At 44.4% G+C, this 25898-nt stretch overlaps 1 protein-coding gene across 2 annotated transcripts in view; it reads right to left on the minus strand.

The window, feature by feature from the left end:
• Positions 1-25898, minus strand: part of SEC22A (SEC22 homolog A, vesicle trafficking protein) — a 70376-nt gene that overhangs the window by 12068 nt on the left and 32410 nt on the right. For both annotated transcript variants that reach the window (XM_056127232.1, XM_056127231.1), the window contains exons 5-6: positions 20232-20347; positions 7780-7845 (exon numbers count right to left, since the gene is read on the minus strand). In XM_056127232.1, coding sequence (XP_055983207.1) covers positions 7780-7845; positions 20232-20347 — 182 coding nt within the window. The remainder of the gene's footprint in view (positions 1-7779; positions 7846-20231; positions 20348-25898) is intronic.

Here is a 25898-nt window from a genome sequence, read left to right on the forward strand (position 1 = left end):
AGGAATCGAACTCGGGCCGGCCATGTTGGCTGCGTGCAAGGCAAACACCCTACCGCTGTGCTATCGCTCCAGCCCATGAAAAAGAGAAAACAAAAATGATAACAGATTTATGCCCTAACATATAGTTACATTTGATGTGGGCTGGAGCGACAGCACAGCGGTAGGGCATTTGCCTTGCGTGCTGCCGGCCCGGCTGAGCTGGGTTCAATTCCTCTGCCCCTCTCGGAGAGCCCAGCAAGCTACCGAGAGTATCTCACCCGCAAGGCAAAGCCTGGCAAGCTACCTGTGACACAATCGATATGCCAAACACAGTAACAAGTCTCACGATGGAGACGTTACTGGGCCTGCTCGAGCAAATCGATGAACAATGAGAGGACAGTGCTACAGTGTCTAAATACAGCAATTAGAAGAAAAAGAGTGGATTTAAAAGCTTTAATGAATTTTATACCATGTACTACAAATTCACTTTAACACAGGCAAGCTGAAACCAAAAAGATGGACAAAGAGGACAAAGATATATCATGCAAACAGCAGTCAAGCAGGAACACCTATATTAATAGCAGATAACACAAGAACGTTTCTAGGCTTAGGTAGACAGCTCAAGTAGGAGAGGACAGCCAGCACAGGAAGGCCCTGCATTTGATCCCCAGCACTCTCCCCTTTCTGCTAGGACTGCCAGATGGCCTGAGCCCCAAACCAGCCAAGCATCACTCAGAATGGCCCTGCCCATCCCCACCTCGCTACCTCGCTGGTTGTAGCCTAAGTAAAAATATTGAAAAGACAATGGGTGAGCAATGATAGGTTAGTATTATATTAATATTATACATTGTTCAGTCACAAAGATACAATAACCCCAAATATTCGTGAATCAATCAATAGAGCTGCAATAGAGCTGTGAATCAAAAACTGAAACAGAAAAAATAGGAATATCATCAGTCAGCAAGATCTACAGAACTCTCACTTGACAAAAGAAAAACACACACTTTGTTCAAATACTAACACAGACCACTATTTTGGCCAGAGAATAAACCTCAAACCTCACCCAATCTGAAATAGCCGAAATCACAAACAGAATGTCTGCTAACCACAATGGAATAAAATTAGAAATCAATAATGAAAAAAACCAGAAACTCTACACACTCAGAAACTAAACAACACAAGTGATGAGCAAGTCACGAACTAAAAAACATTAAATCCACGGAACTAAATGAAAGTACAACATATCAAAGCTTATCAGATATAGTTAATCAAATGCTGAGGGAAATTCATAACATAAATATGTATTACCATAAAATTCTCAAAGCTACCATCTAAACTTCCATTTCAATAAGCTAGAAAATGAAGTCCAATAAACCTAAAAGCAAACATGAGAAACTAACAAAGATTAGGAAACAAATCAATAAAAATTAAACACAAAAACATAGGGAAAAAGCAGGTTCTTTGATCAATGAAATTAATAAGATGAAAGAAAGAGGACACAAATTACCAATAGGACAAGTGAAAAAGCGAGTCTCCTTGCAGATCCTACAGACATCAAAAGGAGATCAAAGGGCTATATGACAACCAATTAACTCCACAAATATGAATTTGGTTTGTAAATAAAATGTACCACTCCTGCATAAAACACAAGGAACCGCAATTTACCACAATAAAACAAATATATTTAAGTAGCCCTACAACTAGTGTAAAATTAAAATTTAAATATCATTTGAGGCTCTTCGTGTTCCTAGAACAAACAGACGCCATTGGGCTACACCAGCATGTGACAGGGGAAAATGGAGATGTTACTGGTGCCCGCTTGAGCAAATCCATGATTAACGGGAAGTCAAGTGATCAAGTGAAATATCACTACAGATAATACAATCAAAAATTACGTGGTACAGGCTGAGGGACACACACAAAGGTCAATGGAACAAAATAGGGTAATAAAGAAATAGAAAAACGATAAAACTCAGAAATACACCCAACTGATAATTTTTTATAAAGATGCAACAGAAATTCAGTGAAGAAGATAAAAAGCCGTTTCAACAAATGGTGCCAGAGCATGACTGGCCATAAAGATGCATGATCTTACCAGTGGAATTATAGCAAATTAAAATTTCTGCACAATGGGGGAAAAACTTATTATTAAAATAAAAAGACATCATACTACTATTAATCTTCTAAGACATTAAATTGGAGAAAATATTCACAAAGGGCTAATATCCAAAATTTGTAAAGATTTCTTCACTAAACTCAACAAGAAAATACAGAGCCCTATTACACAACAGGGAGAGGAGAACTCCCAGCGAGGAAGATATTCAGAAGGCCAAGAGCCCCAGGGAAGCAAAAGCTCACTCTCAGGGGTCATTCTCAGGACTCGGCTCTGAGGTCAGCCACAGAGCACCTGCCTTCCGAGTGGGAGGCTGCGAGTTCAATGCCTGGTGCAGTGCTGGCGGCCCCGCTCCCTGGACCCTGGTAAGCAGAGTGCATGACAGACCGCCACAAAAGCACGCCGGCTGAAAACAGTGGGAGCACAGTGGCCAGCGTGTGGGCTCTGGAGAGCACGTGTGGGTCTGGGGGGAGCACTGCAACCAGAACATCCAGGAGTCCCACAAATGAAGCCATCCCCCGGCACCCAAGTGCCAAGTGTGCATTCCCCCTCAAGTGCCATGGCCAAGTGTGCACGCACTGCAACCGGGGGTGTGGCACCCACTTTCCTGTGAGCACCGCGACCAAACAGGCGCATGGCCGCTCGTGATCAGCACAGCAGCGATGACGAGGAAGGGGAAACCTCCTCAGGATTCCTGATCACCGGGAAACGCAAGACAAAAGCCACAGGAGGTGCCACCCTGCACCAGCCCAAGTGCTCCACACCACAAAGACCAGAAACGATGTTCTGCGCTGGCAGGGGTGTGGGGAAAAGAAACCCCCATATGCTGCTGGGAAACCACGTCCACCTCTACGGAAAACTATGCAGAGTTTTTAAAAAGATCTTTTTTTTTAAATAAGGAATTACCAAATAATCTGGCAATTCTACTCCTGGGTAACTACCCACAGAACATAAGAACACAAATTCAAAAAGATAGGTGCATAATTACAATCACTGCAGGACAGTTTACAACAGCCCAAATCTGGAAACAACCCAAGTGCTCACAACAGAGGTGGCTGAGGAAAATATGGCACAAAATACAGCAGGTGTTGCTCAGGCGTCGGGAGAGCCGCAGCAGGGACGGAACTGAGGGAGGCAGCTTGGCAAGTCAGTCAGAAAAAGAAAGACAAATTCCAGATGATCTTCCCCGTACGGGAAAGGCAAGCAAGGGAGGTATCAAATGAAAACGAACTTCGATTCCGACCACCTCCCCGAGGCCATCAATGTGGGGGGGGGAGGCGAAGGCACTGAAGGTGGAGCAGGCCCAGTGGGGCACGGCAGGGTCTGGGCAGTTTGGCGGTAGACGGGGTGTAGCTGCATCGTACCTATGACAAAAGAGGGTCTTGCAAACCAAACCTACCTCAAAAACGACAAAAATAAAAAATCAAGGCCTGAAGATTAAAGACAAAACAAAGCAATAAATCATAAAAGGCGGTAACTGTTTTCCATTTAGGAAAACACGTGAGAAAATCGTCAGGATCTGGAGGTGGGCAGAGTTCTAGATTTGAAGCTACAGGCATAATCCCTGAAACTGAAACTCTAAAAATTACAACTTTTGCTCCGCAAAAGCCTGCTGAAGGAGTGAAATGACGAGCGTACATGGAGAGAAGGTAACTGTAAGCTTCACCTACAATCACGCAGCATATACAAAGCCACTCTGGTCAGTAGTGACTTCGACGTGACAGTGTTTCCATATTGTGCATCATTCTGCCTAGCTGATCAGTGAACATCACTGTCTAGGTCTATGTGCCTACTCCATGACATTCACACAACCACAATGTCACCCTCCACATGTATTTCTCAGAATACATTTCCATCATCAGTAGCGCATGACTGCAGAATCTAGAACAAAGCGCTCAACAGGAAAAGACGATCCAATCAGAAAATAGAAGACACAAGCATACCTTTGGCCCACGAGCATATGCAGATGAAAAATCAGCACCAAAACGACACTGAATAAGCCTTTAGAGAAGAGCAAGCCACGTCTAACAGAGAGGACCAAATTTTTAAAATGGTGACAGTGTCAAACGCTGGGAAGGGCAGTTAAACGGAATCACTCTACGACTCTGGTGGGAGAATAAGAGTGGCACCCTGCCCTAGCTGGCTCTGAACAAGCACGCAACCACCCAGAGTCGTGCTCCTAGGAACTGACTGCAGAGAAATAAAGACTTTCATGATCACACAGAACCTGAGTATGGATGCTTATGCAGCCTTGTTTACGATAGCCCCACACAGGAAACAATTCTCATGTCCTTCAACTGAACGAGTGATTGACACATGAAACAGACCGCGTCAAATCCATACCAAGGTACAATTCAGCAAAAAAGGAACCAACGATTATTATTTGAGACTTGGACATATTTTCATAAAATTATCATTTCATATATATATATATATAAGATTTCCTTTTTAGGGTGGGGGGGTCACACCGAGCAATGCTCAGGGGTTACTCCTGGCTCTGCACTCAGAAATTACTCCCAGCAGGACTCAGGGACCATATGGGATGCTGGGATCTAATCCGGGTTGGCCTCGTGCAAGGCAAACACACTACCCACTGTACTATCTCTTCAGTCCAATTTTTCAGAAATTTATTCTGAGTTAAAAATTGTTGGTCACAAAAGGTTACTTACCATATAAATTTATATAATATATGCAGAAATTTCTATTAGTGAATAAATCAGTGGTCCCCAGGAAAGGCTGAGGCAGGAAGGAATGCAGGTATGAAAGAGCAACACCAGGGGTCTTTGTGCTGGTAAGGATTGCGAGACATGATTTGCACGAGTAGCCATATCCTGCTTATGATATTATCATTTTTAAGATGGCACTGGTGGAGGTTAAAGAGAATCTCTTTTACTACTGTAGGTGTGTTTACGCCTCAAAATAAAAACTTCAATAAAACTCTGAACACATTTCTTCATGATGTATAAGGACATTATATACACATACAACTCTGTATACATGTATGCAGACGCAGAGAAAGAGCGAGGTAAAGAGCGCTGTGAAATGTCGCCAACAGCTGACGAGACGCCCTCGTCTGAACTCCCCCGTCGGCTTCAGAGTGTGCAAAGAGGGAAGGAATCGCTTCTGTGTCCACACATCCCTGGCTCCCCAAAACATCCCGGACCAACACCATTCCTGAGCTGAGCTCTGCTCCCAAGAGGATCTGGAGCCTTGGGTAAAAGACAATCCAGGCAGCAGCAGCAGCTTTTGGGCCTGAGCTGAAGGGCGTAAAAGATGTCCTTGCCACCAGAGACAGAATACGAGATAATAAAACACAATCTCTAGTTTTTACTGTGAAAAAAAACACAATCCTCCCTTTGCTCAGCAGATGCAGAAACCACTCAGTTTTGTGCCTGGCAATATGAAGGGAACTGACCAGCCCCCCTCCCGCTGCAACCACCCCCTTTCTTTTTTAAAGCATGGATTTATTTACTTGTCTCAACGAAAGGAACAATTCAGTGACACTACTTCACCACTCCACCCATGAGGCAATTCTCAGAAGCGCTCCGGCCTCACCAGAGGTGGGCTCTCTACAGACAAAGCCAGGCTTCAGCCACTGGCCACAACAGCCTAGGCGCTATGAAAAAATGTAGACGGGAAATAGGATGAAGGCTGAACTTTTTGTGAGGATTTAATGGTACAAGGTTTATGATCAGCTCAATGTAAAAGTTCAATACACTTCTGCTATTATTAGTAGTATTTAAAATTATTTCATTAAGGAAAAAGCTGAAAGTATATTTTACAAGAAGTTATTCCACATTGTTTTAGCATTATGGGATAGAGAGAGAGAGGGAGGGGGAGAGAGGGGGAGGGAGAAAGGGAAAGAGAGAGAGAAAGAGGGAGGGAGAGAAAGGAAAAGAGAGGGAGAGAGAGAAGAAAGGAGGGAGACAGAGGGATAAAGAAAGAGAGAAGGAGGGAGGGAAAGGGTGGAAGAAGAGAGAGGGAAAGAGAAAAGGAGAGAGGGGGGAGAGAACGAGAGAGAGGGAGGGAGAGGAAGGAAAGAGGGAGAGAGGGAGAGAGAGAAAGAGAAAGAGAAGGAGGGGTAGAGAGGAAGAGAGAGGGAAAGAGAGAGAAGGGAGGGAGAGAGGAAGAGAGAGAGAGGAGGAGGGAAACAGGGAGAGAGGGAGGGAGGGAGAGGGAGAGGGAAAGAGAGAGGGAGAGGAGAGAGAGAAGGAGGGAGAGAGAGAGGAAGAAAGAGACAGGAAGGGAGAGAACATGGGTTAGCCCCTGGCACCACAAGGTCTCCTGAGCATCTCAGGCACAGCACTGGCAGTGCCCGGCAGTCCCTGCATTAGAGAGCCTGGCAGCACTGGATTCTCAGGTCCTGGCACTGAGCCGCCACCTGGATGGCTCTGAGTCCCTGGGCAGGCCGACAGGACCCCTGAACTTCTCCGAGGAGCACCGGCCCCAACTGAGAGAAGGAGCAGGAGAGAGGCAACGTGCTGCAGGAGAGGCTGAGCAGGGACCCACTCGACATGCCCCACCCCAGTCAGTTATGTCAGGCCTGGCTGGCACCTGGCCTGTGGCTGGGCAAGTATCTCAGAGACGGGCTCTGACCCCTACCAAGTACTGCTGAGGAAGGTCCCTTGGGGAAAAAGAGAACATTCCTGGGTGACAGAACTGCAGAGAATTAAGTAGAAAATCTGCACAATTACTTATTAAAAGTAAGCATCACTATCACTATCACTGTCCTCCCGTTGATCATCAATTTGTTCGAGCGGGCCCAGTAACATCTCCATTGGAGACTTTGTTGTTACTGTGTTTGGCATATCGAATACGTCACGGGGAGCTTGCCAGGCTTTGCCGTGTGGGCGAGATACTCTCGGTTGCTTGCCAGGCTCTCCAAGAGGGGCGGAGGAATCAAACCTGGGTCAGCTGGGTCGGCCACATGCAAGGCAAACTCCCTACCTGCTGGGCTAGAGAAATAAGTCACTCAGAAAAGGCAGGTCAAAAGGACTTGCTTAGTCCAAAACGTTTAAGCAAAGACATTATTGGGATCTGAATCTGGACAGCCAGCATCAGTGGCCTTCCATTCCCAATGGGCCCTTTCCTGGAATGCAAGACTCCATCTCCATGTTAGCAGGTGCGAATCTGCCCGCTCCTCCCCACCCCCACTCAACTTTTCCATCTGCTCCATCCTCTGGGCCCAGCCAGTTTCCCGCATGAGCAGGCCTGGCCACGCAGCTCCACCCCAACTGCTTCATTACAGCTTTTAGTTCTTGCCGACTTCCGCCTAAAGCCACGGAATCACTGAGCTCATAAAATCCCAACTAACTTCTCGGCTTCTCTGCTCTGGGCCCTACCATTCATGTGGTCAAACTAAATCCCCTAACACTCTACTTCTGCTGTTTCTCTTCAAAGGGTCACCCCAAATACGAACCCCTCCGCCTGGTGCAGAGGCAGAGCACGGAGGTCTGGACACTGGCAGGGAAGGGGCCTCGCTGCTCTGGGAGACACGAGAGGCCGACTGAGAGTCCGCCAGATGCCTCGGCCACGCCAGGGGAGAAGTGGCTCATGAAGCCGCAGACTCTAATTTCAGAAGAAGCCATGGCCTCAGGTATTGTTTTTATTTCTTGAGTGCAGCTGGTTAGAACTGATACCGGAAACAAATTATTCAAAGGATTCCTTTAAAATGGGAGGGAACCTACCTGGTAGAGGCAGGCTGCTGTGCCAAGGAAAAATGCAACGACATAGTTAAAATCCTCACCATCACTCTGTGGAAACAAAATAAAAACATTGTTATTTTTTATTCCAGCAGATAGATGCCTGCTTCTACAAAGAATCCACTGGAATGGGGTGTGATGAGACTCACGCACAGTCAATATTTTTATAAGCTGATACTAGGAAGCTCCCAAGCATCCCATCATGGAATCAAGATGTATCCCAAGAACCAGAGTGGGAAAGAGTGGGGGCTGCTGGCGCTCCCCGAGGCTCGCTCTTCCGCTTGGTCCTTTCTGCACAGAAGAGGAAAGGAGTCGGGAAATGCTCCTCCTCCGCGTGGGAAATCTCTTCTTTTTACTGAAGAAACCACATAAAAACGCACACTGCCTTCGCTGTCTAGAAGGCCGCTAGTCATTGTGGGACTCAAATACTGACAAACTATCCAGTAAGTGCCTCACTGAACTGTCTAATAAAATTTGATATGATAAAAAAATGAAAAGCTACTGTCCACTAGAGTGTGCTACATCCCAAGGAAAACAGGCACACATGCTATGCTAGAAAAACAGCCAACACGTAGGAAAAAAGACAAATCTTTCTTTTGCGAAGAAACTAATGAAGACATTCAACAAACAATGTTTTCCCATTCTTTTTTGATTCTTCTTAAATACCTTTATACTTCTTTCAATGTTTTGTCTGGTTTTTTAATTTGTACCAAGCAGAACATAAAATCCAGGCAGGACTATTTTTTTCCCCACAGGCAGGATTATTAAATTTCTTTTTTTTCTAAGAAAGAACATTAAATTGGCCCTTATTTTAGAAAAAAAATCCCTTTGTACAATGAAAATTTCTACAAGTTATGGGAGTGTCTCTCATACTACATTTTCACAAAGTAATGAAAGGAGAAAAATCCTCGCCCCACTTATTATTGGAAAATAAAACAGACTGCCAGGCGGAGGGCCTGGGGCGTTATGTCCTGGTAAGAGGATCTTCAAATAGAACCAGTCATCTGTCTGGGCACTTGGGCCAGAACCCCCAAGGCAAGGAAGGTCAGTACAAAACCTTTCTCCTTTAATCACTTTAATCACTCTAAGACTTTGAACAAGATCTGCTAATTGTCTTCTCTCCAGTCTTTATTTTTTAGATGGGTCATCTTTCTAATTATGGAGGTTTCATCTTTATCTAAGGTTTTAATTCATGCTGATTTTTTCTTTTGTCCTTTTTAAAAATAATTTTTCTAGTTATAAAAGTTCATCTTCATTCACTTCATGAATTCTGCAGTATCTGGAAAACAGACTGCACAGAAGAGGAAAGGAGTCGGGAAATGCTCAAATTCGCCATAATCCGACCGTGAGAGAATTGCTGCTGTTTCATCTCTTTCCTTCCAATATTTTCCTTACAAAAATAAAAGTACATTAAAAAAACAAAATCACACTTTAATAAAGTACTACTCAGTTATTTCCCATTGTATCAAAATTCGTTTCTCAAGATACTAAATGTTCTTCAATGGCATAACTTGCAATGACACCTAAACTCTCACTGCAGGCTATGCCATAGCTAGTATCCTACACCTGGACATCGTTTTATGATGTATTTGCTTTTAGGCCACAGCAGGTAGTGGTTAGGGCTTATTCCTGGCAGTGTGAGGGAGACCGTGTGGTACCTGGGATCGAATGCGGGTCAGCCATGTGCAAGTAAAGTTTCGTGCTCCTTGTACTATACTGCCTCTTCAGCTTCCGTTATATGACTCTTTTAATCGCCCTGAAATATTCAGAGCTCATTCCTTTTTTTCCTCCCTCCCTCCCTCCCTTTTCTTTTTTGTTCTTTGGGTGACACCCACCAATGCTGGGGGTTACTCCTGGTGGTGCTTGAGGGACCATAGGGGATGCTGGGGATCAAAAGCACTGGACCAGGAAATCTAGTTTAGTAGTGATCCACTTAATTTTTTTAAAAATTATTATTAGTGGAACACCATGAGGTACAGTTGTAGACTTACAAACTTTTGTGCTTGGGTTTCAGTCATACAATGATCGAGTCCCCATCCCTCCACCAGTGCCCATTCTCCACCACCACTGATCCCAGTAGGCCTCCCACCCCTCCATCCCCACCCCCCTTTGTGGCAAGGCATTCCCTTTTGCTCTCTCTTTCCTTCAGGGTGTTGTGGTTTGCAACAGAGGTATCGAGTGGCCATCATGTTCGGTCCACAGTCTACTTTCAGCAGGCATCTCGCATCCTGAACGAATCCTCCAAACATCCTTTCCTTGGTGTTCCCTTCTCTATCTGAACTGCCTTTTCCCCCAGCATGTGCTGCCGGGTCCAAGCCATGCAGCAGACCTCCCGGAACTTATCTCAACTATTCTTGGGTGTTTGTCTCCCATTCTGCTACTTTATATTCCCCAGATGAGTGCAATCTTTCTATGTCTGTCCCTCTCTTTCTGACTCATTTCGCTTAGCGTGATACTTTCCATGTAGAACCACTTGTATGTAAATTTCATGACTTCATCTTTTCTGACAGCTGCATAGTATTCCATTGTGTGATCTACTTAAATTTTAATTATATGGAAGACCCATGACAGATAAATACAAGTCAAATTTTTATGTCCAGAAACCCAAGCATGTGCTTCAGCTCTGGACCCTCTCCCAGCACTCAGGAGGAAACTGGTGAGCTTAATGGTCAGTATTAGAAAGATTCGTGAGAGCAGCAAGCGATCATGGCTGGGGGCAGAGAGCTGAGGCCAGGGGCTCAAACACACGCTCTGCATGCAGGCCGGGTCTGCCCCCAGCACTGCGCACACAGCTCACAGCAATCCCTGAACACTGGTAGGTGTGGGTCTAGAAACAGATCAATGAATTAAGAGGTAAGGAAATGGGGACTACTCTTCAACAACTCACAAGGGAACATAAAGCAGTTTGGGGATTGTTTGCTGCTTCTTTATAACTGGCGGGCTCAGGGCAGGAGCGATTGTAGGGCGTTTGCCCTGTGCGTCGCTGACCCTGATTTGATTTCCAGCATCCTGTATGGTTCCTACGCACTGCCAGGAGTGACTCTTGAGTGCAGAGCCAGGAGAAATCCCTGAGCATCATCAAACAAACAGAACAAACCCAAAACACCAGCAGGCTATACCGTATTTGTGGGCTGAGAGAAAAGCCAGCTGAGAGATGAAATGCAGGGGAGGGAAAACAGTCAGGGAAGGTGGGCCAGGGCTCAGAGAGGGACAGAGTGCACAGAAGCTGGCAGCGGAAAGGAGCAGCAGTGCTCAGGGACACGTGGTGCCAGTGCAGGTGCCCAGCTGGGACCCAGCATGGTGTCAGAACAGGAGCCCGGCTGGGGACCCCACATAGTGCCAGGGCAGGAGTCTGCCCAGGGACCCCGCACGGTGTCAGGGCAGGAGCTCGGCCAGGGACCAAGCATAGTGCCAGGGCAGGAGCCTGGCTGGGGACCCCACATGGTGCCAGGGCAGGAACCCGCCCAGGGACCCTGCATGGTGCCAGGGTAGGAGCCCAGCCAGGGACCCCGCATGGTGCCAGGGTAGGAGCCCAGCCGGGACTCCAACTGGAGATTGGAAGCCCCACCCATTGAGTCATCTCCCCAACCCCAAAGAAGAAAAATTTAATAAATTCACCTCCAGGAAATGCTAGAGCACTAACATGTTGTTTTGAAAAGCAAAGGAAGAGAATATTTATTTTTGGAATAAGAGGTAAGAGGATGAAGAGGGAAAGAAAGCTCCCTATCATAACTGTACAATGTGCTCAGATGACACTGTCCTCCCGTTGTTCATCGATTTTCTCGAGCGGGCCCAGTAACGTCTCCATCATAAGACGTGTTGTTACTGTGTTTGGCATATCGAATATGACACGGGGAGCTTGCCAGGCTCTGCCGTGCGGGCGAGATACTCTCGGTAGCTTGCCGGGCTCTCCAGGAGGGGCGGAGAAATCACACCCGGCTTGGGCAGGCTGGCTGTGCACAAGGCAGACGCCCTGCCGCTGCAAGAATTCATCAATATTAACATAATCTACGGGAGAAAGGACACAAAATCATATAATGGATGTGTATGTATAATGTGGAGATGTGTTTATGTATCAACTGTATATTCATCTCTCTACATACATATATATCTGCGATATATGGTATATTATTATATGGATAAATATGATAAATATGGATAAATTTATTTGTAATAAACGTATAAGAAACAGAAAACTTGGGGATGGTTTTCATTAGATTCTTTACAAATTTTCCCCAAATTCTTTAACAATGAGCATAGAATCAGAAAAATTAGGGGTTTTTTTCCTCCTGAAAGAGCAACACTGCAATAAATAACACTAAATAAATAAACCTCCATCGTGCTTTAACATTTTACAATTTATTTTAAAGGTATTCAAAGTCTATGGTAAATAAGGAACTCAAAGCAAACAGTTTCTATTTGCTTTGTGATTACAATGTCAGAATCAGAGTTTCAGAATGTTCCCTCATCTACCAGGACAGGACAACGAGACCCAAGAAGGCAGAGAAACCTATTCCAAGACCACAGTTAGTCACTAGCTGATGGGACCAGGCAATGGCTCCAGGTTGGCATTTCCACTGCAGTATCAAAAGACTCGATTTTTCCTAATCCACCATATTCAAATTACTTCCAGTTTGGCATAGGCCTAATTAAAATCATTGCTTCCAGGTTGATTCTTAAAAGAACACAGGCAATACAAACCAAAGGAGATAAAAAATTTATGCATTTATGAGGTGCCAATTCACAATAAGCTTATTAACATCTTTAAACTCAGAACAAAGTTAGAAAAATGAGTGAAAATAATCTAATTTACACATTACTGTGCATGCAAAATCAAATTTGCCAACTTAAAAAAAATCATACTCATAGCAAACCTCCCTAATCTGAACTTAGATTAAAAAAATTTTTAGTGCTATATATTTTAATAAATTCTTTGCTATCAACCAAAGAGGCAGTTATTACTCTAGAAAAAAATGAACTGTGCTGAATCTTCAAACAACATTCACAATATACAAGAATGTTGATTCATACCAGCTCTCAAATTTATACATGCCTCAGGCTTCCAGTGAAATAACCAAACGGAAATGTGGCAGTCATTTTTATAGCATTCAAAAAGGATATTGAATTATGAATATTCAAAAAGAACGAACTTAGGAAATACACTACACATCTTCAACTAAATCTAAAACAATTCCCAATTGTTTTAACTCAAGTTTAGAGAAATCCCGCGGCCGGTGCCCTAGTCTGGACAGCTCTCTGCCTCACGCCACCTCCAGCATCTAAACATCTCCTTGCAGTTAAAATCAACACATTACAAAGGTTTAAGGAGCATGTCCTGGAATTTGCACATAAGTGTACGGAGAAAACGCTTCAAAAAGACCCACTTTTACTAACAAAATATTATCTATAGCTACTCTGACATTATTCCTATCTCGAACTGAAGAGAAGGCTGAGTTATCTTCAGTTCAGTGACTTTTAGTAAGAATGGAAAACGTCTTAGTTCAGTACAAAATGTGGCCGCTGATAAAAGAGACCATTGAGAGAAAATTAAGTGTGAGACCGCAAGCCACCAATTTTGTACATACCGTTTTTCAGTTCAGTTCATCTATAAAACCTGGACTTGTTAAAAATTAACCAGTTCGTAGGAATTTGTAGCCCTTAAAACCTTGTCATATTTCACACTGCCTCTATTCTGACATATTTTCCCTCCTTTTGCCTATTGTCCTTTCCACCTTTTAAACAAGGAATCCTTAAAAAGCAGATGTTTCCAGTGCTACAAAGCTCCTCACAACAAAACAAGAAATTCCAAGCACAAGTCCCTCACCATACATTTTTCTCTGTATGTTGAAGTAAAATCCCCAATAACTGGAGCAACGGGAATCTGGTTTCGGTGCTCTGACCAAAGCTGATTCTCAACGAGGGGAGATCAGCATTCACTGGGCTCTTTTAGAACTACCTACCGGTGACAAACTACTCATGAGCACCATTCGCCCCAACTTTGTGCTCTGCTCTGACCTCCCTCACTTCGCTGCACCCGCATCAGGCAGCCCAAGGACGAAGAGGAGAATACTGCCAAGGAACAGCAAGGTACACTGCTGGACAAAACTGAGCCGGGCCCAGAGTGACAGAGAAAGGCTCTCAGACCAGACCAGCAGGAAGACGTCAACTGCCAAGACACAAGGACTCGAGCTCCTCGACGGATGCGACTACTAACGAAAAGACTGCTCTAATTTTCCTTCTGCTTGTCACTTACCCCTTTTGCTTCTTTCACACACAACCCTGCCCTCACCACAGTCTGAAGGAACAATTTAAAACACGCACAAGCTTTGACATTTCTAAGGAAAATGCGGACTCTTAAACCCGGGGAAAATGCTCGGGCTCCTCGGAACGTTCTTTCTGCTCTTTCTGCAGCGCTGGGGTGGGACAGGGTCTCACACAGACACAGGCTGCAGCTCCCTCACTGGGCTGACCTCAGCCCTCCCCAAGCTCCTCTTGTCCCCCCAACATTTTATGATGCCTACTATTGTTCCTGCAAAAATCTACTTAATTTAACAAAAGTTGCTTTTTTCCCCAGCTTACATAACACTTGCTAATATTTAATTACTTATCATCTGAGCAAGTAGTAGAATGATATGGCTCAAAGAGTACAAACTGGCTGAGGCCCTAACTCAGTAGGAGGACACTCACCCTGCGTGTGTGGGCTCTGTTTGCTCTCCAGCATGGCCAAAAAGAAAAGTGATACAAGTACATTGGCAAGTCTCACTCCCACTCTACATCCTTTCTGTCCAATTCCCACCGTTTTTAATCTTTCTAAAAAAAAAAACTGATGTTTAACTTATCTTTCCAAAGTTTCTCTATGCAAACATATGCCAACTGCAACATTATCTTCCTAGAAGATCTCAGGAGAGGGTAGGTGGGTCTGAAAGGTACTGACAGGTGCAAGGCTGAGGATGGTCTCTCATTGGCTCTCTCAAAATGGTGGTTGTTGGACCGGGGATACAGCTCAAAGGGCTGGTGCAAACACTTGGCACGCGTGAGAGCCAAAGTTCAGATCCCAGCACCGCCTGACCTCTGACACTACTGGGCGTGGCCCTGGTGGCACCCTGCACCACCAAGTGAGAGCAGCACAACATCGCCAAGTCAAGGTGCTAAACCCACGACGCCCACATGGCCAGGCCAACTGCCTGGAGTGGCCCTGTCTTCCCAGCACAGCCGCGGGGGGGGGGGGGGCGACGCGACATCAATAAAAATAAAAGAAATGAGTCATGTTCTCAGAGGGCACAATATTGGCTTTCAAATGAATCAGATTCGCAAATTCAGGTCCCACGTGAGCTGGCACCCGGAGCTCCCCAGGTACTCCCGTGAAGGGCACACGCAGCCTGTCAGAGGAGATGGTCCTTCCCTCAGTCTGGGCAGGGGGCGTCCTAACTTCTGCTGGAGTCAGAGCCCGAGAGGATAGAGCCCACGGGGCAACCCTCCTTTCTGGCTTGTGTCCTAATGGTGTGAGATGCTGTGTGTGTGGGTTGGTTCGTATGTGTGCTCTGTGTGTGTGTGTGTGTGTGTGTGTGTGTGTGTGTGTGTGTGTGTGTGTGTGTATTACCTCTGAGCACTGTGTCCTGCAGAGAAAACGGAATGGTGCTGGGAATTCACACACCCACTCTCCTCCGGCTTGGTTTCCTCTGCAGCTAACATCCTACATTACTGTGTGACAGACACACCTGCCAGGACAGTCGCAGGCAGGAGAGTTTCACCTTCCTAAGAATATTCAACTATCCATCCTTTCCTCCACACCCAGGCAACCACTTACAGGCTCTGTAGTTTTGTCTTTTACACAGGTAACATAGCTGGAATCACATGGCGTGTCGTCTTTTCGGACTGCTGTCTTCTCTAGCAACATGATCGTAAGACTCAGTCATATTTCTTGTGGCCTGTGGGTCATTTTCTCTTCCTACCGAACAATACTCCAATGTATGGACTGCCAGTTTGTGCTTATCCAATCACCTTTTGAAAATCTGTTGCTTTCAAATTTTTGAAATTACAAATAAAGCTGCCTTAGTGTCCTGAGCAGGTCTGTGTGGGCCTGAGTCTTCTGACTAGCAGAGCCAGCAGGCCGAGGGGCGAGGGGCGTGGCTGCTGGGTGACAGCTTTGTTTAGCTTTGTGACAAACAGCCCAGCTGGCTTGCAAAGTGACTGCACATCTTTGCATACCTAACGACATTTTGGGGTTTTGCCACACAAGATTTTCCCCTTGTTTTTTCCCCACTTTGGGGGTGGCCACATTGGGTGGTGCTCACGGGCAACTTCTGGCTCTGTTCTCAGAAGTGACCCTTGGCAGCGCTTGGGGGACCACGTGTGGTGCCAGGAACTGACCTAGGGGGAGTCGCTCGCCAAGAAAGCCCCTTACCTCTTGCACTCCTTCCAGCCTCCCAACCTACGATCTCAGTTCTTGGAGCAAACAGCACAGTGGCACATCCTAAAGGCTGGCGGTGCCAGTCCTCTGACTTTGATCTTGTGTTTGTTTTGTGGGGTAAGGGGCACACCTGGTGGTGCCCAGTATTTGCTCCTGGCTCTGCATGCAGAGATCACTCCTGGCGAGCTCAGGAGACCATATGTGGTGCTGAGGATGGAAGCCGCGTGCAGGGAAAACGCCAAAATCCACCACTCCAGCCACTGACTTTGCTCCCCTTCATCAGCACTGTGTCAGCTATCCTGGACTTTTGGCCTTCCTTATAAACTTAAGAACCGCTTTGACATTGTATATAGAACAACTTGGTGGGATTGTAATTGGGACGATGATGAGATCAAGTTGGAAAGAATCAACATTGTAACAATAGTGAGACTTCCGATCCATGAAAATGGAATGAATATCCATTTGCTTAGCTCCTTGATTTTATTTAGATCATGATTTCTTAAATCAAAGCTTACTAATTTTCCTCACAGAAAACTTACGTTATAGTCTCAAGTACCTATTCGGGGGGCATCAATATAAGTGATATTTTTAGTTTCAAATTTTAGTTACGTGTGGGTGTACATATGTGTGTTTGTATCTATATAGTGGTACCTTTGGATCCTGTGACCTCACTACGCTTATCTGTACTAGGAGTTTGTCATTTTGGGATTTTCTACATAGATAGATAACTATGTAATCTGTGAATAAAGGTAGTTAAACATCTACCTGCTATACAATCTCTCCACCCCCATACCTTTTATTTTTTTGTCCAAGTCCAATAACTAGATCCTTTGGCAGGATCAACTGAATTCCAAATGCCGAAAGGAATGGGAAGAGGGAACATCAGGACATCCTTAAGGTTCCTAACCTTACTGTGAAAGCATCAACCCTCTCAAGTATTAGGTTGTAGGGTTTCTGAAAAGCTGTTTATTTAGTTGAGAAAATTCCCCCTTTATTCCTAGTTTGCTGCAAATTTTATCAAGAATGTGTTTGGATTTTTGTCTCTGCATCTACTGATATGATCATACTTTTCTTCTTTAGTCTATTGGTGTAATGGATTACATTAATTTATTTTTGAATGCTGAACCAGCCGTGCATATCTGAAATAAATCCCAATTGGTTGTACATACGACTGGATTCAATTTTCCAATATTCTGTTGAGGACTTTTGCATCAATGTCCATGAGAGATTCTAGCCTGTAATGTCTTTTTAAAACGTAAATAGCCTGAGAAATCTCAGAACTGTAAAGGAAGTTATATGTAAGTGGTATTAGTTTAATTAGGTAATTATGCTTCTGAAATCTACAAAACCTTGACTGCAGTGAGGCAAAGACATTATCGATCCAAGGGAGAACATGAAACACTTGAGGAATCATAGCCAGCATTAGTCATGAAAAGCTGTAGCCGACAGCAACTTCTTTGGTCCTGAGTAGGGGGCAGTAAGGCCCAGTCTAGAAAGTGCGGGGACAGGACGTAGTCGAGCACTTGACACAAACTATTTCTTCTGACAGGCTTTGTGAGACAGGAGAGGCTTATCTTGGATTTCGTTTAACTGTGATGTAGTCTGAGCTGTAGCTTCTGCAGAGCTTGGTCTTCTGAGCGAGAGGGGGGAAGGCGCGGCCTGAAGGCTTTCCTCTACCCACGCCCACTCGCCCTTACTTCTCAACTGAATTTCAAACAATCATCATCGCTCCGAGGCTTCCACTTCCTTTGCCTAAGGGCCACACCCCGGAGAGCTGGAAGGCTGGAGGGTGGGGCCAAGCCACTGTCGGCCATGCTCTGCTGGTGAGGGAAGCCTGAGCCCCGAAGTCCAGTGCTCAGGGGTCACTGGCCACGCTGTGTGCGTGCAGCCCCAAGAGCAAGGTCAGGGCGGCACCTGTGCTCGGCATCTGCGTATCCTGTCACTTACCTCCCCACTCTGCTCTACAGCTTCTTAGCCACAGGATTTTACCTGAGGGGAGCGCCCTGTCTTCTTTCCAACAGTAAATACAAATTACTTGTGTAACACATTTTATGGTTTTAATTAAACCAATGTATTTTGAAAGAGAAAACTGACATCTGTGCAGGAACAGAAGCTCATATCCTTTACCAAACCCAAGATACTACACACTGTGCTTGGGGTCACTCCTGGTGATCACGTGGTGCTGGGGTCCACCCAGGCCCTGCCTGCAGAACACGCCCTCCGTCTAGCGATACCTAGCTCCCTGCCCCAATACCACATATCAGTGCAGATGAAGTGAATGCCATTTTTTGGACAATGACAAACTGTTGGTCCTGGGCTACAAAGCTGAACACCAAGAGCGGGAGAGGGAGGAATAAAGACGTCGGCCAGTGGCGACACAGGGGCGGCGGGGGAGGTTCTAGAGCACTTTGGGGCGGCAGGGGTGGGGGGCTTGCGGTCAGTGATTTTGTACTCCGGTATCATAAAATTTAACACTACTATAACCATCTTACCTAAACTAAAATTTTATAAGGATTTTAAAGTTATTGTTAGCCACTGGCAAATGTAGCCCACCTTTGAGAAATAGTAATCCAGCCCCCTCCCCCCACCTCCTCCTTTATTTTGTAAGCAATGAATGACTCAAGGTCACAGAGCTAACCCAAGTGGAACAGGAACCAACAACCCTTTTCCTCCTTGCTTCACAAAATCAATCATCATGCACCTACACTACTGTTATTTCCATTATATCAAGCTAAAAAAATTTTTTTTAAAGCAAGACTATCTTATTTATTGACCTTTCCATCAGCAATCTTAAAATTACCTTTATTTCTGGCAGGTTGTCTAATTGGCACCAACCTGAACTCCTGCTAGAATACAGCAACTTGGCAAGGGATCAGAGGACGAGAGCCAGAAGCTTTGCCCAGCTGTCCCAGGGCTGACAGGCGAAGAGGCAAAGGTAGCAGGAGGAGGAGCAGGAGTCTGGGAGAACCGTCCACAGCCCACACGGACAGCTCAGCCACCAGGAAGCGGCGACAGGCTCTGTCCACACAGAACTGAGGGCATGACAGGGTGCAGGATGGGCTCTTCTCTGAATGCTCCATAAGGTAGCAGACGGTAAGAACTGCTTCCCAAACTAACAGAAGTATTTTAAAATGAAACATAGACTATGCTGAATGCATTTGTTTTTTTTTTTTTTGCTTTTGGGGTCACACCCGGCGATGCACAGGAGTTACTCCTAGTTCATGCACTCAGGAATTACTCCTGGCAGTGCTCAGAGGAGCATATGGGATGCTGGGAATCGAACCCGGGTCAGCCACATGCAAGACAAACGCCCTACCCACTGTGCTATCACTCCAGCCCCTTGAATGCATTTTTATAAAGGGCATCTTAGAGTGTGAAACTGTCCACAGGAAAAAAAAATCTTCAGAGAAAGCTGTACAATACGGGATATACTAAACTTTAAGTTTCAAAAAGTTGATAAAAGGAGTGAGAGAGAAAATACATTTTGATAGCTGGAACTCTCTGGAACTCTCAGTGGCAAAATGAAATAGTCACATCTACAAAAACTGGTGGTCTCACAAGCAGCCCACTACAAGGAGGGATAAAGAACAGATAAGCAAGTAGGAACATTGACGTCGGCAGAACCTGCCCTGAACGCCCTCCCCCCTGCTCCCCTCCTCGCTCCTTTCGGCCTGCTCATCCCCCCACCTGACTCACAACTCACCCTTGCTCTTCCAAACTCTGGGCTTGGCAATTAGATAGCAACTCCTTGGCGTCCCCAATTCAACTCTAGGTGTGGACACTAGGACTGATATCACACATATGCTGGTGTTGCCAGAGTAATAAATAACATGAAAGTGTCGAATGAAGCGAAGAAGTCAACTCAAAATCAGTGTTTTTGGAGGGAGGGGAGATTAGGGTGGTACGGAGAATACAGGGTCTGGCCTGCACTGCAACGCTGTATAACACTAGAATCAATGCAAGTCAACTGTGTAACAAGCAGAATCAATAAGCACAGTCAAGTCATGTTGCAGAAATAGCACAGTACCTGCAGGAGACTTTCTATGGCATGAAAGCCTCGAATTAAATTCAGAGCGCCACATAAAAGACTAAGGATAAATGCCACAATTCCTGATAGAGTTGCTGGTTCCAATCGCTGGTGAGCTAGGGGAAAAAAAAGTTAGAAATGAACATCAACATCTCACATTGGCATCTATACTTACATGAAATAAAACCAACCAATTTTTATGGGGGGAAATAATGATTAATCATCAAAATTATTTAATAACTTCAGTCATACCTTAAACGTAGAATTCAATATCATTCGCTTGAATTCAGATTAAATTATATTATTTTTCTCAGTACTCTGAACGAGGGCATCTAACTTGCACTGGAATACACAGCCCTAAAGTGTGAGCCTGGAGAGACAGAACAGCAGGGAAGGTGCGTGCCTTGCACACAGCCGACCTGGGTTCAATCCTACACCCCATATGTTCCCTCATACACCATCAGGAATGATTTCCGAGTGCAGGGCCAGTAGTAACCCCTGAGCACAACTGGACGTGGCCACCAAACAAAGAAACAAACAAACAAGACTCTTCACATTTCATAGTCAATCATGTAGGAACCCTTGCTGCTTGCACATGTCTACCATTTTACAAGTAATCGTAAACATCTGCAAAGGTGACTTCGCTTGGAAATTTATTGCATAATTCCTACTTTTTTTCCTGAAAATGCTTAGAAAGTACTTTCAGCAGCAAACACAGCTTGCATAATAAGATTCTCCCTTATTTGGTTTCTAAAGCTAGAGCTTTAGAATACCAAAGGACCTATGTGCTCAGAGATAACCACCATCCTATGATCCACCTTAGAACTGAGGCAGACAGCTCTGAAATTCCTCATCTCTAAAGGTCAGTTAAAGGTAAAAATGATAAAACACCAGTTGAAGAAGTGACCAGTTTATGTTTACAAACACATTCCATTATCTATAAGGCATTGAGTTATATAAGAGCTTCCCCTTCATCATCTTACACTTAATAGAATTGACAACAGATCCTAAATGAAAACACAACACTAGATACACAGCCATCTTTTCCTCAAAGGGAAGAGAGAAGAGAACCACATGTACATGATTTGGTTTAAGTCACTGAAGTGCAAAAACCCTAACAATAAAGTTAATGAACTGGAACATTAATATAAGGAAGGGCTTGAATCTTTGCAACATATTCAGCTGTTACAGCAGAAAAGGTTCCCTAGTCAATTCATAAAACCACAAAAGCCTACATATCACAAAGTATTTCTTTCTGAGGCTCAACAGAAAATACTAATGTGGAATAAAATTTTCATAAATTTCCTGTGCCCGTGAGCTCATGCTTGTTCTCTCAATTTTCTTGAGATTTTACCAGAGACAAAACTGTAAATGAATCTGTAAAGTTTTGATACCAATTTTTACAGCAGCAGAGGGGGAAAAAATCCTCACAACTTAAACATCCATCCAATAGGTATGCCAACTAATCATGTTTTACATCATCTTCCATCCCTCCCAGTAGAAGGGATAATTGTAATTTAATAATATTTTAATGACAATTAAAAATAACTATAATGGTGACTTTTTAGAGCCCTTAATTAACATGAACCTCATGCATAAAAATCACCTGACACCTGAATATATTATATGTCACATTCAAAAAGTATATTAAAAATTTACCTTACCAATAAAACAAGTAACATACTTTATTGTAGCTAAAATATGTTAGCACTTTATGGTCAAGTATGGCCATCCTTGAATGGAAAGTCATTACCATTTGAGTGTGTGGCGCGATAGCACAGCGGTAGAGCATTTGCCTTGCACGCAGCCAACATGGACGACCCGAGTTCGATTCCTCCACCCCTCTCGGAGAGCCCGGCAAGCTACCGAGAGTATCTCGCCCGCACGGCAGAGCCTGGCAAGCTACCTGTGATGTGTTCGATATGCCAAACACAGTAACAACAAAGTCTCCAATGGAGACGTTACTGGGCCCGCTCGAGCAAATCGATGAACAACGGGAGGACAGTGACAGTGATCAGAATCTATTTAGAAAATAAATAATTTGTCAGTGATAGATCTAACATTTGTCTCTTGACTTAACAGACTTCTCAATGACGGTACATCAATTATAAATGATTTTATGATGATCAGAAATATTTCTGAAGGCATGAAAGCAATCACCAAGCCTTCTTTAGCAAGAACAAGGCATGCATTATGCTGCAGGATAAGCTAGCACTGTGCCAAATCACTGTGGGAAAGAAATTTTCAAGTGGAGATTCCCCCTCCAACCCCCCCTTCCACTTCCTGTCCCACGGCTGCCAAGAGACCCTCCATCTGCACACAGCATGAGGGCGACATTTCTGAAGGACAGTGTCTCACTTCAACCAATGGAACAAGATATTCAATCACATCTGAATGTATTATGTATATCTGCTATTAATTTCAGCGAAAACGGACCTCAGACTCATTGTAATCCACAAATGTATGCGTCTGACTTCAACTCGGCACCATGACAAGCACTACCAGATAAACAGTGGAAAATAATAAGAGTAGAAGAGGTAATGGAGAAAGAAAATCTTTTGCCAAATTAAAACAGTGTCACCACCTGGTTTTATTTTGATTGGTTTTTAACTATCATTTTCTACTACAATGCTGTCTGAAACGTTTTCAGGGCAAAAGTGTGTCAGGGAGTGGGCCTGGCCTACACCCAGCAGTGGCCAGGAGCTATTCCTGGCTCCTCGGTCTCTGGAGGAACCACTGGTGATGCCCAAAGGTCAGATGTGGCGCCAGGAGTTGAACTGGAGTTGGTGGTGTGAGAGGCAGACACATTAATCCCTGTAGTATCACTCTGGTCCTGTAAACCCTTTCTAAAAACTAGTCTCACTGCACACAATATGACATTTTCATTACAAAGTTAAAATGTTAGTCCATGTGGCTCACCCTGGTTCAAATCATGATTTTCAAATCATTTTGCTACTGGCCACAGCTAGTTGTTTGGCTCCGAAGGGTTTTTCTGAAGAGGAGGAGGAAGCAAGGTCAGAAAAGGAGACAAATTAATAAACAGTTTCCAATTAGGCTAAGTTTATAGGTAAATTAGACAGTGGGGAAACAATGAAGAGCAAGTGACTAACCGATTAATATTCCTTAAACACTGTTTAATCATATTAATGGGTTCTAAAGAGATTAAAAGTAGGGACTGACATAATATTTTTGTGTATTTTTGTTTGTTTGGGGGCCAAACTGAGCAATGATCAGGGGTTACTCCTGGCTCTGCACTAAGGAATTACTCCTGATGGTGTTTGGGGGATCGAACCCAGGCTGGCCAGATTCAAGGCAAATGCCCTACTGATACCATTGCTCCAGGTTCAAGGGATAATATTTTCCCAGTGCCCTCTCACTAGGCATTCACTTGTCCCACTGTACTTTAAGGTAGAAGAAATGAACTTCTATGTGTCTGAATTTTCCCACATGAAAATTAAGGTTAAGGCAGCTAATAAGTGCCACTTTCCAACTAGCACTAGGATCTCTCTACACAGCCCGCGTCCTTTTATAATTTCTTACTAGGATCCCCATGAGGGAGTCATTGCAAAAGATTGTCTGAAATAAGGGTCTGAGTTGGGAGATGATAATAAAAATTTCTGAAGAGGTGAGAAATGAAAGGAAAGAAAGACGAAGAATGGAAGGAAGAAAGGAATGAAAGGTAGTAAGGATTCTTTTTTTGTCTTTTTTGAGTCACACCTGGCAATGCTCAAGGGTTACTCCTGGCCCTACACTTGGGAATTATTCCTGGGGTGTTCAGGGGCCCATATGGGATCCCAGGGATTGAGCCCAGGTTGGCCGCGTGCAAGCCAAACGCCCTCCCTGTTGAACTATCGCTCCGGCCCCGGAAGAAAGAAATTCTTAGACTTAGCAATTAGATGTGAAAACTAAAGGGAAAAATTCAAGAAAAAACTGGCATTTTAAGTGTGGGTGATTAGATGAGGGTTACTATCAATAGCCCGCCGGAAGAATGGGGATGTTTTAAATACACCATCAGGAGCTTGAGAAGGTGGTGAGGCATGTTTGATGTTTGGCTAACCTACCAAGGAAACAAGTGGGTCAAAGATAAAACCCTTAACAGAGAAACTCTCAAAGGATAAAGAAGTATCAGGGGAGAGAAGTGTACAAGAAACAGAAGAAGAAAGAGTCAGAGACACCAAGGAAGGAACGGCCACTGAGACACGTGGCAAGGCACTGCGGTGTAGCCTGGCCGCCCCACCACAGTGCCCAGCAGCAGTGCATGCTGCGTCGAGCATCAGTCATACAGTCCAGTCAGCCAAGAACCATCAGAAGTGCCTGCAGGACCCCTGAGCACTGTTGGGAGGACCCTCCCCAAGCAAAAATAGGGAAGAAATATGGCCTGGGAGAGTCTAGGGATGACCGAGGGGTAGAGCTCTCACTGGCGTAAGGTTCCAGAAGTGAGGCTAGCACTGCCCCACAAGCTAAAGTGATCCTAGGAGCACTGTCATTTGGGACCCTAGAGCTACAGTGACCTCTGACCACTGCAGCAAGCCACGAAGACTGACAACAATCTTAAAAACACATCAAATGTGTGCTGAAAATAGATCATGGACCAAACATGATAACCTCTCAGTATCTGCATTACAAACCATAATCCCAAAAGTAGAGAGAGAGTATGGGGAATATTGTCTGCCATGGAGGCAGTGGGAGGGTGGGAAAGGGGGGGTATACTGGGGATATTGGTGGTGGGAATGTACACTGGTGGAAGGATGGGCGTTTGATCATTATGTGATTGTAACCCAAACATGAAAGCTTGTAACTATCTCACAATGATTCAATAAAATTTTAAAAAGTATGTATATATAAATGTTTAATATATTATATCTAATATGGAGAGGCTGTGTGGTCATAATTTTTAAGTTGGGTACTGAGTGAGTTTTCAGTCTTTAGTCATTAGGTGAAAATCTTTCCATATCATCCATCACCATCATTCTTACTGCCAAATAAAATTAACTTGTGATCGCACAGGTTAACTCTCTTGGGCATTTTTATTAGAAATATTTGAATTTCCAAAGTGCCCTTCTAATATTCTCAATCCCTTTCTTAACATCCAAACTTGAAATGTTCCCACTGTGCAATTTTAGTTGCTTTAAGTAACTGCTATAGGAACGACAGACAGGAAAATGGTAGATTTATATCTGGGTATCTCAGTTTTGGCCTCTTTGAAACTTCCAATCATGGCCTGTATGATAATCCACATTACTTTGCTGAAACAGCTAAACTGCAATGACAGGTTTTCAATTTTGGCCTAGGCACTCTAATCTTTATGAAAGGGGAACAGAATTTGTCAAAAGAGGTGAACATTCAACTCTAATTCAAAATTTATGTTTTTAATATGATGTCCCTGGATTTATTGCAAGGATTCTTATTCTTGCACTGATTCTTGACTCAAGTTCTTAAGACAACTTGAACTCAGCAAGAACTAAAGCGGCAGTGATGTGATATAATTGCAGACAAGTTTCAGTCACCACAACCAAGTAAAGCACCACACGGATGAGCTCACAGACAGGCCAAAGATAATCTGGGCTGTAAAGAAACATACATATTAAAGAAAAACGGGGGAAGGGAAAATTCAGACTGCAAGAGGCTGAAAAAATGATAAGAAACAGTAAAAATCCTTTTTTAAAG

This window comes from Sorex fumeus, unplaced genomic scaffold (genome assembly GCF_029834395.1).
Source record: "Sorex fumeus unplaced genomic scaffold, SorFum_2.1 ptg000063l, whole genome shotgun sequence".
Taxonomy (NCBI): domain Eukaryota; kingdom Metazoa; phylum Chordata; class Mammalia; order Eulipotyphla; family Soricidae; genus Sorex; species Sorex fumeus.